General features: G+C 40.6%; 1 protein-coding gene across 5 annotated transcripts in view; it reads right to left on the bottom strand.

The window, feature by feature from the left end:
* Mlh1 (mutL homolog 1) overlaps positions 1-17,198 on the bottom strand; it is a 55,095-nt gene that overhangs the window by 18,949 nt on the left and 18,948 nt on the right. For all 5 annotated transcript variants that reach the window (XM_090351881.1, XM_090351880.1, XM_090351882.1 and 2 more), the window contains 5 exons: positions 16,751-16,793; positions 16,555-16,643; positions 14,280-14,392; positions 9,835-9,928; positions 6,967-7,120 (listed from right to left, as the gene is read on the bottom strand). In XM_090351881.1, the coding sequence (XP_090208007.1) occupies positions 6,967-7,120; positions 9,835-9,928; positions 14,280-14,392; positions 16,555-16,643; positions 16,751-16,793 (493 nt within the window). The remainder of the gene's footprint in view (positions 1-6,966; positions 7,121-9,834; positions 9,929-14,279; positions 14,393-16,554; positions 16,644-16,750; positions 16,794-17,198) is intronic.

Genomic DNA, 17,198 nt, shown 5'->3' with positions numbered 1-17,198 from the left:
ACTGTCTTTTTTCTTTTTTTTTTTTGCCAGTCACTGGGCTTGAACTCCCAGCCCAGGTAATGTCCCTGAGTTGTGCTGTGCTCAAGGCTAGAACTCTATCACTTGAGCCACAGCACTATTTCTGGCTTTTTCTGCCTGTGCTGGCTTTGAACTGTGACCCTCAGATCCCAGCCCCGAGTAGCTAGGATTACAAACCTGGGCCACTGGCACCTGGCATTACTGTCTATTTATAAATGTACATGTTGGCCAGGAGTGTGGCCTAGTGGTAGACTAGCTTACCTAGCATGCATGAAGCCATGGGTTCAATCAATTCCTCAGTACCACATATGCAGAAAAAGCCAGAAGTGGTGCTATGCTCCAACAGTAGAGCACTAGCCTTAAGAAAACCCAAGGACAGTGCTCAGGCCCTGAGTTCAAGTCCTAGGACTGGGGGGAGGAATACATATCCAAGGTCTTCCCATTGCAAGCCCTAAAAGTAATGACAACCCAGAAACAAGAAGAACCTTGGATTAGCCCCAAGTAAAATGAACCAATGCTCTTAGAATGTTCCCTAGCAAAGGCCAATCAATCCAGGGCTTGGTTTAAATAAGCTGAGAATGCCTGATGTATCTTTTTTGTTTTTTAATTGTAAAGGTGATATACACCGGGATTATAGTTACATTAAGTAAGGCAATGAGTACATTTCTTGTAGAACAATATCACTTCTTCCCTCATTTTATCTTATCTTTACAGACACAGAGGAATTATAAAAGGTGGATAGAACTGAGGTAAAAAACAAATGAGGGCTGGGAATTTGGCCTAGAGATAGAGTACTCGCCTAGCATGCACAAAGACCCAGGTTCAATTCCTCAGTACTACATATATAGAAAAGCTGGAAGTGGTGCTGTGGCTCAAGTGGTAGAACACTAGCCTTGAGGAAAGCCCAAGGACAGTATTCAGGCCCTGAGTTCAGTCCCCAAGACTGGCAAAAAAAACAAAAAAAAAAAACCAAACGAACCAGCTAGAAGGGTTTTTCAGCAGAGGATGGGATAATTCATGTACCAGGCTCATGTCTACAATTTTGGCATGGAGACTGAGAGCTGAGGATTGTGGGGAAGCCAGCCCTAGGCAGGAAAATCTGTGAGTCTTTTATCTCCAATTAACCATCAAAATGCTGATAGTGGAACTGTGGGTTAAGTGGTAGGATGGCAGTCTCGAGTAAAAAGCTCATGGAAAGTGCCTCTGAGTTTAAGCCTCAGTACTGGCATATATGTTCATACATGAGCACACACACACACACACACACACACACACACAATTAAAAAGGAAAGTGATTAAAATGGTTGCTCTGTTTGCTTGTATATATATGAGAGAGAGAAAAAAACAGTGAGAAAAGAAATCCTATTAGAAATCGTGGAAGCTCCCCCACGACACAGCCAATCCCACTCTGGCCATTTACCCAAATGTCCATAAACAAGGGCATACTAAAGCTTCTAGCACAACAGTAGATGAACAGATCAAGAATATGTGGCACTCATACACATTGAAATTTTATGCTGCCACAAGAAAGAATGGCGTCGCCCCATTCATAAAGAAATGGAAAGACCTGGAAAAAAATCCTATTAAGTAAGCCAGACCCAAGAAACATAGGCTCCATGGTTTCCCTCATTTGTAATAATTAGTATACATCTAGGATTCTCCTAGCAAAAGATAAAATGGCTCAAAAGATAGAATGAGCCCAAGTGAAATGAACTCAAGGATATGGAAACAAGAGGTTTATCTTTGTGATTGTTGTTTTTAATGTGCTATGCACGGTTAGTTCTTTTCTCTTTTATTTTCCCTTATGGTTTATCTCATGTTACTGTATCTGACTTTGGTATCTGGTATATTGTATACAAATTTATTTGTGTATTTGAAATAGAGAAGAAGAGGAAAAACAAGATGATTGGGAAGTGGTTGGGAAATTGGGAGAAAAACATGAGAAGGGGTACCAACGTTCAAGAAGTACTGTACCCACTACCTAGCAAATGTAACTATAACCCCTCTGTGCATCACCCTGACAAATACAAAAAAAAAAAAAGGTGGGGGGGACAGAAGTCAAGACACAGCTTATTCCTTTGAAAACTGGTTATTATTGGGGCAGAAATCTGCATCGGCCTTACTTGCTAGTATAAACCTCATTTCAGAATAAGCAAATCGCTCTAATAAATGAGAAAGTTTGCTTATACAGATTTATGGCCAACTGATAGAGAAAAATAATAAAAGGAGAAAATTCACCATGATGAGAATTTGGCCATCAACAGATGGTGAAGCTATGAAATAAAATGATGAAAAGCAACCTTATCATCTTACCTCAGCTAAACCCACCAAATGACATGGCAAGTCACTCCTGCTGAGACGCACTGGGAAGCACAAGGCACCGACTTAGCCCAAATCCTTACTTCTCCACTCCCTACTCTTTGCCTGCAACTTCCAAACTCTAGAGGAATAGGAGAGAAACTACTGGAGGCAAAAACCATTCTACTTTTCTTAACTCAAGTCTCTGAGAACCACTGCCATGGATGCTCACGTCTTATTTGCTGTTTTTCTTGGGGAAGGTAAATCAAAGCAGAATGCTCAACAGATACTCTTGGTGTCGTGGAGTTACCAGTTCAAATATAGGAGTGGAGTAATAATGACAAAGGCCTAGCAGGAGATGGTTTTGATCCAAGCACTCTGATTACACCCTAGCACACTCCTACTGCAACACCACTGGAGATGGGAGATTTGTCATTCATCTTCAATTTTATTACATATTCTCTCTCACTTCACTTCCTTCCCACAGAAAACCCTCAGCCCCATTAGCACATAGCCACACAGCCACAGTAGCAGTCTCAGCAAGTGATTTCATGTGTGTTCTTACTACAAAAAAGATGGACTAATAATATGAATGAATCTCTTAAGAGGGCATCTTCAACTGAATGGCTGGTGTGGCCAATGAAAGGGAGGGTGTGTATGACAATCATTTGGTAAACTGTGATTCTAGGTTATGATTCAGGGTTATTTTGAAAATCAACGTGTAAGAGTAAATTTGACAATCATGTAAATGTATTTAAATGGTATGGAACTGCATCATCAAAGTTTCCTGAGAGCCAGGTGTTGGAGGCTCATGCCTATAACTCTAGCTCCTCAGGAGGCTGACAGCTGAGGATTATGGTTCTAAGACAGCCCACTCACAAAGTCTGGGCAGAGCACTAGTCTTGAGCACAAAAGCATGGAAACAGCAACCAGGCCCTTCAGTGCAGGCAAAAAAAACCCAAAAAACAAAAAACAAAGTGCCTCTTTCACCACTATTTCAAAATCAAACATCACAGCAGGGTAATAGAATGTACTTTACTCTTTTTCCCACTCCAAAGTGAGAAAGAAAAAGATAAAACAAATGGAGAAAAATGTTCATGGTTGTACAAGCTAGAAAAATGGCATATTATATTAACTTTTTTTTTGGGGGGGGGTCAGTTGTGGGACTTGAACTCTGGGAGTAGATGCTGTCTCTGAGCTGAAATTTTCAGCTCAAGGTTAGCATTCTACCCCTGAGCCACAGCACCACTTCCTCTTAATAACATTTATGTGTCTTTACAAATACCCATGATAAAAAGTAATATAAAGGGCTAGGCATTTGGCCTAGTGGTACAGTGCTTGCCTACCTTGCACTAAGACCTGGGTTTGATTCCTCGGTACCACATACATATAAAAAGCCAGAAGTGGTGCTGTGACTTAAGTGGTAGAGCTCTATCTAGCCTTGAGAAAACCCAAGGACAGTGCTTAGGCTCTGAGTTCAAGCCCTGGGACTGGCAAAAAAAAAAAAAAGTACAATAAAGCATCAACTTTGTTCAAAAAGTTAAAACCTTTGCAGTAAGAGTGACCGAAGGGGTACAGACCTGTGGGACAGGGATCCACCTGCAGTCAGTGGCCAGCCTTCTAATAAAGACTCCCAAACCAACCTCTCAAAAAGTAGCTTCTAATCTGATATATCGGATATATCTGAAATTGGATAGGGAACAGGGGAAAACAAGATGAGGGGTGGGGGAGGGGGGAAGGGAAATGGGGACCATGACATGTGAAAGGGTATTAATGTGTGGGAATTAAGGCACCATTTTTCTGGCAAATATCATGTAACCCTTCTATTAATTACAATAAAAAATATATTAAAAAAAAGAATCAACAGATGAAAAAACAGGTGACTGTATCAATAAAAATATAATCCCAGTCTGTACCCAAAAAAAAAAAAAAAAAAAGTAGCTTCTAGGCTGGGAGTGTAGTTTAGTGATAGTGCTTGCATGAAGCATGCATGAAGCTCTGGGTTCGAGTCCTCTGTTCAACATACACAGAAAAAAAGCCGGAAATGGTGCCATGGTTCAAGTGGCAGAGGGCTAACCTGAGCAAAAAGTGTCCAAGGACAGTGCCCAGGCCCTGACTTCAAGCCCCAGCACTGGGGAAAAAACAAAAAACAAATAACTTCTCTGTTTCTGTCTCTCTAGTATAATATTTGGAGGCACAGTGAGGTTCCAATACCAAGGAGGGCACTTGGGACACTGGCAAATGGCTGTGGCAATCCAGGTTGCGAGAGGACAGGAGACTCCACAGGGAAGGCCCATCCGAGACTTGTCTCAGGATCTAATGACTCTTCCACCACTCCCACAGCTAGGAACATGGATGTAGGCTGCAGGTTTTTAAGACATGAATCCACCTGCAGTTGCCAGCTTTCTCATAAGGACTTCCAATAAGATCTCTCAAAACAGAGGGAGGAATGAAACAACATGTTGCAAACATGTGGATATGGAAGAATAAAGTCTCCTGTATAACTTGATTCCCCATTGTTTTGCAATCTAAACCATTTATCCCGATGGAAGTCATTCAATTTGGCCTTAGTATCAGCAAGCCCATACCCAGGCCCCACACTGCTGTCCCTGGCTGTATATGATGGTGGCTGCAGGACTTTTAGACAGTGCTGTCCCACCACTCAAGAATGACTTCCTGCTTTGGAGAGGAGGAGGAGGACATCTTAAATACAGGTAATTCTACAGTAGCTGTGCTGAACCCCAGACCTACTGCATTCAACTTTCATATCCTCAAACACTGTCTTTTTGTACCCCCAGCCTTTATTGTTGCTGGTTCCCTGCAGAAACACTATTCTATCAGTCCTGCTCCCTTGGCCCAGCTAATTCCTAGTCAGCCTGTAGACCCTTATCCTCTATGTACCTTCCTTCTCTTCCTTGACTGCTCAAGTTCAGGATAGGATCCCTCTATGCTCCCAAGTCTCAGTTTCCTCTCTGTTGGGCTGTGTTCTCTAGGTGACTATTAGCATTTCTGAAAAGGCAGGAATACATGTGTGAAGCTGCTGAGGCACTCAATAGTACCTTTCCCATAGAAAAGACAATGCACATTTGAGACAGAGTAAGAACAACAAAGGGATGCTGAGAGATGCTGAGATGCAACAGCAACTGGCAGAAAATCAACTGACAGTGAGTACGTCTTACCTAAAAGATATTGCTCTAAGAGCTTTGCTCTTGCTAGACACGCTGGCCATCATAAGGGAATGGCTGTCCTGTCTCATCCATATACACTGCAAAATTTGTGCAGTTATTACCCCTAAAATACATGGGGCTCATGATAGTATTAGAGGCCCAACCAAAGTAATGAGTACTAGTATCCAGATAGAACTTTCTTCTGACAGCTTCCCACTGGTCCCTTTCAGGTGTTACCAGTAACCAGTGACTGTCTACTCCTATGCTTCAATCATCTCCAGGTTTATGAGTCCCAGGACAGGGATAGTTGCTCCCAAAGGGCTAAATCCTACCATCTCCCACCCAGATGACTTCCAGAGAGGTAACTATGAATGTTCTTATAGGGCCATGGAAGCATGCTTCAAACAGTAGAGTACCTATCTAGCAAGTGTCCAGGCTTGAACTCAAACCCCAGTACTGCCACAAAACAAAACAAAAGTTCGGACCAGGAGTGTGGCCTACTGGTAGAGTGCTTGCCTAGCATGCAAGAAGCCTTGGGTACCATATACACAGAAAAAGCTGAAAGTGGTACTGTTGCTCAAGTGGTAGAGCTCTAGGCTTGAGAAAGTTCAAGGACAGTGCTCAGGCCCTGAACTCAAGCCCCCGGACTGGCAAAAAAAAAAAGGCTGGGGGGAACATATATCTGCTTGGTAATTTTAAATTTTCTGTGACTTCTGCCTGGAGAAACTAATGTACTTTAATGGAGACAATATTTCCATTTTCACAGCTCCCAGTGTTTGTGTCTTTAAGTTTTAAAATTTTATCGTAAAGTGATGTATAAAGGGGTTACAGTTATATAAGGTAATGAATACATTTCTTGTGGAACAGTATTACCTCCTCCTTTGTTTTTTTCCAACTTTCCCTCCCCTCTGTGCCTTTAATTTTAACTTTTGGTAGCACTAGGCCTCATACTATGAACCCACATCTCTAGCCCTATCTTGCACTGGTTATTTTTGGCTATATGGACTATAACTTGGCTATTTAAGGTTTCTGGATGTACCTAGCATGACAGGACACAGCACCAGGCTCAGTCTCTTTCACTAAAATGGAGTCTGCTGGACTTTTCTGCATGGGGCTGGGTCTGGGATTGTGATTTTTTTAACCTCAGCCTCTCACAAAGCTAGAATGACAGGTGCACAAGTACTCTTAGCTTTAGGTGGAGAAGGGGGTAAACTTTCCTGCACTGGCTGGCTTTGAACTGTACTGCCACTTATCTTCTCAGTGTGGACGAGCTTCCCAGAATCACAGGATCCCAGAAATGGGAATGAACACTAAAAAACAGTCTCCAACTTGCCTTCTTTACAGATGAAAACAACAACAACAACAAACTATCAAAGTAATACAAAGAAAGCTCTAAAACACAAAACAAAGGTCTGGCTGTTTGACAGAATACATTTCCAAGTGGCAAAAGTCCAGAGAGAAAGCAGAGATGATGTGCTCTCACCTGGGTGAAGTACATCCTGGAAGAGTTGGAGCCCAAGAGTTTGCCTTCAATGTGCTGCTGTACCCTCTCCAGGATGCTCTCCTCATGCAGGAAGTGGACTTCATGCTTGGTGGGGTGTACGTTGACATCCACGTTCTGGGGGCTGATTTCTAAACTGCAGAAATACAGAGAAAAGGTAATTCCTCAGAGTAAGAGGGGTGGAAGAAGAAAAAAAAATATATCTGTTTTGGTAGGGGCCAAGAGCCAGTGTTCAAACACAAGACAAGGGCCAGGAGTGTGGCCTAGTGGTAGAGTGCTTGCCACATGCATGAAGCTCTCTGTTCGATTCCATGGTACCTCATACATAGAAAACTTTGGATGCTTTGTCTAACACTTAGGTAACCATGAGTCTGTCCCCTACTGACTTTTCAGAATTATCTGAGGCCCAAAACAAACACAGATGCAAAAGATCTTGCCTCCATTTTGCCATGTGCAATGTCAGCAGGGGGCGCAGGAGAGACAACAAAGAAAGAAGAGGTTTCTATGCTGTTTCTGTGCATGTGGGTCATGTATTTAGGCCTCATCATGGGGGGTGTCCCCAGCAGCCCCTGAAGGTAGTTGTGCTGGGGGCATCTCATCCGTTTTGATCTAGAGAATGAGCCCCATTCTTTCTCCTTAACCAAGGCTACATTTTGGCCTGAGGATGAGCCGGAGAGTACAATAGGGGCTGCTACCACACCTGGTCTCACTATCACTCACCTCTTACTATACAATTCCTTATTACTCTAATACTCTGCTTACAGTTACATTAAACTTTCCCTGTTCTAACTACTGTCTTCTACCTCCTGTTTAGACCTTAACTAGTATAAAACTGGAATGAGATAATGTGGCCAGTTTATTACCCAAGGGAATACATAAGGGAGTCAATTATTCTATTACTGAATCTGAAAACTACTTTGAATTATGTTTTTTACCCATCCTCCCATGTCAATCAAAACTGCAGCGAAGAGAAATGAACCTTCTTTCTGACGCTGTTTCTGCTCTGAAGGCTAAGGTTTCAGCAGAAGAAGGGCTAAAGTTTCAGCATAAGGCATTTTAGTATGAACCATGCCCTGCATGAGTAAATATAGCTCTGTTACTAACAGAATGGCATTTTGTTATGCTGTGATAACAAAAGTGAAGGCTTTTGAAAAACAAACTAGTAGTAGAATAAGAAATAATGGAGAGAGACCTCTCATAAATCAGTCCCTACAGTGTAATTGCTTTAGGACCAGGGGATCCTACATTCTTTTTTTAAACACCTCATATGGACATGTACAATCTAAGTGCTAAATTATTTATGATTACTAAATTATTTAAAGTGAACCACTAAGCAATCAAGTGAATAGGCTAAGACATGGAACAGAAGACTCTTCATGAGGGGAAAACTGTTTCAGCTTTCTCACTGGCTCTGGCAGAAAGACTGTTCAAAGCTTTCTGAGCACATCTTTCTACCATACCCACAATTTGTTCTGAAGAAGTAGATGAGTCATTTACTTTCCTATCATCCACACAGTAGAGGCACTATGCACTGTGAAGTTTTACTAAGGGAATAAATGAAGGGAAATTGTGCTTCTTACCTGTGAGAAGAGACAGACCCTTGCCAGTAATGCAGAGGATTTAGTCTGATTGAGCAAGCTCATCTCTTTCATAATTTCTGTTTTGTGTGCCCTCCCCTTACCTCCGCATTTCCCTCTTGCCTTCCTTTCTCTTTCCTTTATTTTTTTTAAATTTTTTATTGAAATTAATAAAAGGGTTACATGATATTTGCCAGATAGAAGGTGTATTAATTCACATACATTGATACCCTTTCACATGTCTTGGTACCCATTATCCTCCCCCCCACCCCACCCCTTTTGTGTGTCAATCTTGGAGCCTGGGCATTGTCCCTGAGCTTCTTGTACTCCAGGCTAGTGCTTTACCACTTGAGCCACAGCTCCACTTCCAGGTTTTTCTGAGTAGTCTCTGACAAAGATAAGAATCTCACCAGCTTTCCTATCTAGGCTGGCTTCAACCTTGATCTTCAGACCTCAACCTCCCAAGTAGTTAAGATTAGATGTATTAGCCACCATCATCTGATCTTCTCCCTCCCTCCCTTTCTTTCTTTTTCTTTTTTTGAATAAACAATGGTAGAAGATGGGTTTATTCCAATCAAGAAAATATTAACAGAATTTTATTAATGTTTAGAATTTTTTTGTATTTAGTGATCTTTCATAAACATACTTTTTCTTTCTTTTTCTTTTTTTGCCAGTCTTGGTGTTTGGAGAGTCTGGGCAGTATCCTTGGGCTTTCTTAAGGCTAGTGCTCTACTACTTGAACCACAGCACTACTTCTAGCTTTTTCTATATAGATGGTATGGAGGAATTGAACCCATGGCTTTGTGTGTGCTAGACAAGCACTCTACCACTAGGCCATGCTCCCAGCCCCTAAACATACATTTTTATATAATTGCATAATAGAATTTAAGAAAAGGAAACAAAAAGCCAACAGTTATTCTTTAAATTTCATAGTCAGTCCAATTTTTCTGAATCACTTCTAATTAGGGTCCATGATAGCACCAGAGAACACCTAAGAAGTCTGTAAGGTCTCATAAGACCTTACAAAGCAGAAAGGAGAACTGGCACCTAGCTAGGAATAACTCTTTCGTGCATTTAAAACAGAGACATTCAAAGATACCAGCTTTGGAAGCAAAAATGTTAGCAGGGAAGAAGAACCTACTACACCTAAAGCGAATAAGTACTTCAATAAGATGCTATGGGAACTTGAAAACCTCTATGTGCCTCTCAGGATAAGGAGAAAGAGTCCTGGTCTTACGAATCTTAGAGGTCAAACAGTTTGAGGTTACATTACCTGAGGTACAGGAATGGATGTGTGTTTTTGGGCAAATATGCTGCATATACTGTTTCGATAGCTTTTTTCAAGGAAGTTGATTCTACCAGACGATCTAAAAAAAAAATTAAAAACGCAAAGTAATCAGCTCAAAACCATTGTTAGGGTTGAGGTCACAGGTGCGTATTCATACCAAGCCTGAAATCATCTTTCGAAGACTACCTCCAGAGGGACTGCCTCATCAGAGCTCTGGAAAAACACCCTCTGCATGTATCACCATGTTGCAGCATCTCTCATAACTGTGGAACTCCTATTACCCAAGAAGAAAAGGGCCAATCATTTTTTTTCACTTTTTTTTATTGTAATTAATAGAAGGGTTACAGTTATATTCACCACATAGAAGGTGCATTACTTCACATACATTGATACCCCTTCTCATGTTTTTGTCCCCATTTCCCTCCCCCACCACCTTCCCTCATTTTGTTCCCCCCATCCCTTTCCTATTTCAAATAAACAAATACTCATATATACAATATACCAGTTAGCAAGGTAAGATTCTGTAACAATATGAGAATAACCAAGGGACAACAGAAGAGATGAGAAATAACAGTACATTAAGAACAACAATCACACATTAAATATGGCTTGTTTCCATATCCTGGAGGTCCTTTTCATTTACTCTCATCCTATATAACCGTATGTATCTAGGTTTGTACTAATTATTACAAATGAGAGAAACTATTGCGTCTACTATGTTCCTTCGAGTCTGGCTTACTTCACTTAATATGATTTTTTCCAGGTCTTTCCATTTCCTTACAAATGGGGCGATGTTGTTCTTTCTGACAGCAGCATAGAACTCCATTGTGTATAAATACCACATCTTGTTGATCTAATCATCTACTGAGGGGCATCTGGGTTGGTTCCATATCTTCACTATGGTAAATAGTGCTGCAATGAACATTGTTGTGCTAGTAAGTTTAGTATGTCCTTATTTCTGGACAATTGGGTAAATGAAGGGCCAATAATTTCTATTCTTTCAGCAGTTCTAATGGATTAGCTTATCTTCACCAAGCTCCACAAAAAGTATGACCTCAGCTCTCAAATTTTTCATTCTGCAGAGAAATACTTGATGCCTACTATACGTGCCAACTGCTAGGAGAGACCATGCTGGTGAATAAACTAATTCCAGTCCTGAGTGTCACCATTACAGAAACGTGTGTGCTAAATGGTGAGAGGAAAGAGCAGTTAACTTTGCTCAGGGAGTTCCAACAGCAGGGTACTATACTGAGTCATGAGGGTAGGTGTGAGATCTCCAGAATTTAGGACAGTGTAAGTATCTGAAATTTAATGCCTTAAGTAATTTAGGAAATGACACAGCTGGTCAACTGTCCAACCTACAGTGGGGACAAATGGCAAGTAGGCAGGAAGAATCAGGCCCCCGGGGTCCTACCATCTAAGTAAGCCTACACTTTATATAAACAGAGTAGCATACGTGAGTATCTGATTACTCTGTGCTACTGGGAACTTGGCATTGTGAATAAGTTAGTGCAAAGAGTTTGTACTACACAGCTCCACTAGAAACAGATACAGGCCAGATGACAGGTGACACACTGATTTTTTTCTTATCTGCTCTGTAGACAAAGTGTATGTTTAAAGCAGTTATCCTTCACAGAAAAAAAGTAATGAAAAGCCATGTTTTTCTTTTCCTTCCTCTTCTCCCTTTTCCCCTTTCCTTTTTCTCCTCCCCCCCTTCTCTCCTCTTTCTTCCTTTCTTCTTCTTTCTTCCTTTCTTTCTTTCTTTCTTTTCTACAAGCTCTTGCTCCATTTGCTCAGAACTGGTGCTCCACAACTCAGGCCTGGTATTCTGCTGGTTAATTGGAAATGGGAGTCTTGAGGACTTTTCTGCTCTGGCTGACTTTGAATCCCTATAATTCTATCTCAGCCTCATAAGTATTTGGGATTATAGCTGTGAGTCACCAGCATGAAGCATGAAAAATATTTTCTGAGTCTTGTATGAAACAAGTTTTATTTTATATTAGATTTAAAACATTCCTAATAAAGCAGAAAAAAGCTCTGCTGATATAAGTAAAATCAACAGAATCTAGTTCTTTCCTTATAATTCTTGTATTGTCTTGAACAACTACTCTAAAACATGGATAATATGAGACAAAGACACTTACTTACTGCTATAAATGGAAGAGCAGATAATGATGCCATTTGCAATAGCAAACAAAAAAACTATGAAATTATGACATGCTTGAAAGCAATAAAGACAAAATGTGTAAGACAAAAACAAAGCTAGGAACTCATGGCTCATGCCTATAATCCTAACTACTCAGGAGGCTGAGATCTGAGGGTCGTGGTTCAAAGCCAGTCCAGGCAGGAAAGTATGTAATTCATATCTCTAGTTAACCTCCATGAAAACCAGAAGTGGAGCTGTGGCTCAGAGTGATAGAGTACTAGCCTTGAGCACAAAAGCTCAGGGACTACACCTAGGCCCTGAGTTCAAGCTCTACAACTGACAAAAAAAAAAAAGAGGGTCAAGAGTTTGGCCTAGTGGTAGAGTGCTTGCATGCATGAAGACCAGGGTTCTATTCCATGGTACCACATTTATAGAAAAAGCCAAAAGTGGTGCTATGGCTCAAGTGGTAGAGCTTTGAGAAAGTCAAGGACAGTGCTCAGGTCCTGAGTTCAAGCCCCAGGACTGGCAAAAAAAAAAAAAAAAAAGAGAGAGAGAGATAAAAATGATGAAAACTGACCATGTGGTAAAATGCACCTTAAAAAGGTTGAATATTGTTGAAAATAAATTATTTACAACTATAAAATAAAATTTGAAAAAATAAGATTAAAAAACAAAAATAATGGGGCCAGGAGCTTGGCCTAGTGGTAGAGTGCTTGCCTAGCATGCACAAAGACCTGGGTTCGATTTCTCGGTACCACATACATAGAAAAAAGCCCAAAGTGGTGCTGTGGTTCAAGTGGTAGAGCTTTAGCCTTGAGAAAGTCCAAGGACAGTGTTCAGGCCCTGAACTCAAGCCCAGTACTGGCAAAAAGAAAAAAATAAATAAATAAAAAATAAATTTAATGAAAGAAAAACAATCAGACTGTTTATGGTTATGGGTTATTGCTCTGTCACTACCAAAACCTTGCAGTATACAACTAAGCTATTAAAAATAGAATGAAAAAGAGTACTTAGTAAGATTCTAAACAATAAGTAGCTAGTGAGACAGGATTGGAAAGAAATTAAGAAAAATCCCCAAAGTTTAATTTCTTCTCTGATTTCTAGAACTGATCTTTGTATAAATCTCATTGGTAGAAAAAGAAAATATTGCTGGACACTGGTGGCTCATGCCTGTAATCCTAGCTACTCAGGAAGCTGAGATCTCAAGATCATGGATCAAAGCCAGACTAGGCAGGAAAGTCCCTGAGACTCTCATCTCCAATTAACCACCAGAAAACCAGAAGTAGCACTGTGGCTCAAAGTCGTAGAGAGCTAGCCTTGAGCACAAAAGCTCAGGGCCAATGACAGGCCCTAAATTCAAGCCCTCTGACCAACAAAAATATAAAAATAAAAAAAGGAAAATCTCAAGGGAGATCTTAAAGGCCTCAGTATTCAATTTCTTTAATGACAATGCCCAATACCAAGAATCTCTTCCTGTGTGTCCTGTTGTACAATACCCAATAACAGTTCTTGATTACTCTTTGAAGACCTGCTCATGGCCCGCTTATAAAGACTCTGATGCCAACAGGTACTCTTTTCTGAGATCCCTCTTAAAATTGACTCAGACCAGAAGAGTCAGAAATAAGTACATATCGTAGGGCTGAAGCACAAATTTAGAACAAAAATTATAGATACTTTCAATCAAATCAAACTCTGGCAAATGTTTCCATATGTATAATCAACCTATGGATTAGAAGCTAGGGGCAGTGACTCCTATCTGTAATCTCATTTAGGGGGCAAAGATCAGGAGGATAGAAATTTGAGGCAAGCCTGTGCAAAAAGTAGCAAGAAGGCATCTCAACAAAAAGTTAGGAATGATGCTATGCATCTGTCACCCTAGTTATGCAGGAGGATCACAGTTCAAGCCAAACTCATAAAAAAACAAGACAATCTGAAAAAAAAAATGAAGCTAAAAAGAACTAGCAGGGCTGAGAGTTTGTCCTAGCATGCATGAAGACCTGGGTTCGATTCCTCAGTACCACATACATAGAAAAAAGCCAGAAGTGGTACTATGGTTCAAGTGGTAGAGCCCTAGCCTTGAGAAAGCCCAAGGACAGTGCTCAATCCCTGAGTTTAAGCCCAAGACTGGCAAAAAAAGAGCTGAGGGCATGTTTCAAGAGAGCCTGCCTAGTATGAGGTCATGAGTTTAAAATTCAGTATCACTAAAACCAAATCAATTAGAAAATTTTCCAGTGTTATAAAATTCTACGTGTATATACTTCTTCAGCTAGTCTGTTTCACTTACGGTTGATGAAGAGTAAGAAAATGCACTTCTTCACAGAGTAATTTGCATTGGATATGTAGCCATTCATCTTGAAAGCTAGAGATTTATCCTCACACTCAACTTCTATCAGTTCCCTGGGTACAAAAAAAAAATTTTGAGGTGTTTGAGCACACAGGAAAATTCAAATGATATGAATAAAGAGCAAACTGTAAACTAACTTTGGCCAACAAGAAGCAACACCAATCAGGTTCATTGCAATTCTCTGAATTTGTACATCCATCTTTCTGCCCGTTCATCTATTCAACTATCCATCCATCCATCCATCCATCCACTCACCCATCCTACATATCTACCCCCTTCAGTCAGTATTTTGAAACACTTATGCTATAAGCCAGATAATATTTTACTTGCTGGGTAATGAGTCTAAGCTCATTAGTAAGATCTTACTCTTGTAAAAGTTTTGTATATTCTAGTAATTAAATCCCAAAGATGTAATTCCTTACTATACTGAATAACATCACAGTTGGGGTCCAATGTGGTATTCCTAGAGTATGTTTATGGGGAAGAAAAATTAACAGGTAAAGAACTAATTCTCAGATAAGCCACAATTATTTCTGCCTGAAGGTGGGCAGAATAAGTCTATTGGCAGTTAATGAATCCCCATTTATCTTTCATTGACAAGAATCTTTCTTTTCTCTTCCTTCCTTCTCTCTTTCCTTCCCCCCCTTTTTTTTTTTTTGCCAGTCCTGGGGCTTGATCTCAGGGCCTGAACATTGTCATTGGGCTTTCTCAAGGCTAGTGCTCTACTACTTGAACCACAGCACCACTTCCAGCTTTTTCTGTGTATGTGGTACAGAGGAATCCAACCCAGGGCTTCGTGCATGCTACGCAAGCACTCTACCACTAGGTCACACTCCTGGTCCCTTAAGAATGTTTCTTCAAGAACATTTTCTGAATATCCCTGTGATCCTAGAAATTGTCCCATCATGCCTTACATTTTCCTTTTGAGGCATCAATCATTATTTCCTAAAAATGGTACAATTATCTCATGTCTGTCCAACTAGAGTTTTCAGTGACAAGAATTACTTTTTGGGGGCCAAGGACAGTGCTCAGGCTCTGAGCCCAAGCCCAGGACTGGCAAAAACAGAGGCATTGGGGGGGAGGGAGGGAATTACTTTCAGTTTGTTTGCCACTGCATCCCTCCTACTTTAGCAGTGTCTTTCCCAAACAATGGTTTGGTGAATAGATGGTGGATGCTTTCTCTGCAGTGTTTCCCACATACACTGAACCAGCACACCCTTTCTTTCCAGAGGCTGGTGCTCTGGAAACCTGCTTTGGGAAACACTTCTCTGGAATTTCTTATCTTATAGGATATTCCTAACAACTAAAGTTTTGTCCTGTTTTGTTTTTGTTATTGTTTTGTTTTGGCAGTTCCAGCAGGCACTCCACTTGACGCAGATCCCCTGTAGTTCTGCTTTATTTTTCAATTAGAGTTATTTCACTTTTCTTGCTCAGGCTGGACTGGACTGCAATCCTGTCCTACTTTATCAATCCTATGTAGCTGGGATACAACTTATGTACCACTAAGACTAGTTTGTCTTCATTGAGATGGGGGTCTAGGTTGCCTAGGTCTGATTTTTCCTACTGAGTAGCTATGATTACAGGAATGGAGCTCTGTGCCTAGCTGATAACTAATTTTGAGTTAAAATTTTAGTTAAAAAAACGCTTTTAAAGTTGCTAGGTAAAATGGAGCTTTTCCTTTATTATCTCCAATTTACCAACAAAACCAGAAGTTGATCTATGGTTTGAGTGGTAAATCTTTGAGCAAAAAAAGCTCAGGGGCAGTGCCCAGATCCCTAAGTTCAAGCCCCAGGACCAACACACATACAGACACAGACACATACACACAGACACACACCACAAAACTGATACATGAAAACTGGCCTGCATATTGAACTAAAGAAATCTCTTAAGGTGGGGCCGGGAGTTTGGCCTAGTGGTAGAGTGCTTGCCTAGCATATACAAAGGCCTGGGTTCGATTCCTCGGTACCACATACATAGAATAAAAAAGCCGGAGTGGTGCTGAGGCTCAAGTGGTAGAGCTCTAGCCTTGAGAAAAATCCAAGGACAGTGCTCAGGCCCTGAGCTCAAGCACAGGACTGGCAAAAAAAAAAAACCAACAAAAAAAGAAATCTCTTAAGGTACCATCTTCAAAGATTCCACAATAATGCAATGGGATGACAAAACAAGGCAAGCAACGCAAAAGATCTTTTTTATATGTAGGTAACCAACATACCGACTAACTGCATTTCCAAAGATGGAGCGAATATTGTCCACGGTTGTGGCACTGGGTAGTGTTCTGATGTCAGCTAATGTCTCACCTTGCTGATAAAAAGAACAGAAGACACAATGACAAATAGGCAAACCATTATTAAATCCTTCTTTTTTCATTTAATAATACAGAGTCATTCCCCCATAAGTCAAGAACTTACTTTTTTAACTGAAAAGCTAATGCCTGAATTGTGTATTGAATATCTGAAAAGAAATAAAAGGGGTAAGCAAAGAGTGGCCAAATGAACAGTAGTCACGTCTCTCACCGTCATCTTTTACTTTCATGGTGTCTCAAACAGCCTGGTGCCTAACTTCTGCACTCTTCTTCTTTCCCTAAAAGCCCTCACTACACACTCTTCCTTCCTGCTTTTTCCTGGCCCCAATGTCCTGTTGCAATATTTCAGAGTTTCATACTTGGTCATATTGCTCCCTTTTCTACCAAAATGTATGTATTAAATAACTTTTCACCACATTCAGAACTAAAATAGCCACTTAAAACTTGATACATCTTTGACATTTTACCATGGGCAAGTGGTTTGTTTTTTGTTGTTGTTGTTGTTTGTTTGTTTTAGAAATAGTGAAAAGGTAAGCATGTTGTCACTACAATTC

This window comes from Megascapheus bottae, chromosome 18 (assembly GCF_031878675.1).
Source record: "Megascapheus bottae isolate mThoBot1 chromosome 18, mThoBot2.hap1, whole genome shotgun sequence".
NCBI lineage: Eukaryota > Metazoa > Chordata > Mammalia > Rodentia > Geomyidae > Megascapheus > Megascapheus bottae.
The sequence above is the reverse complement of the archived record's forward strand: the minus strand, read 5'-3'. Positions and strand labels throughout refer to the sequence as shown.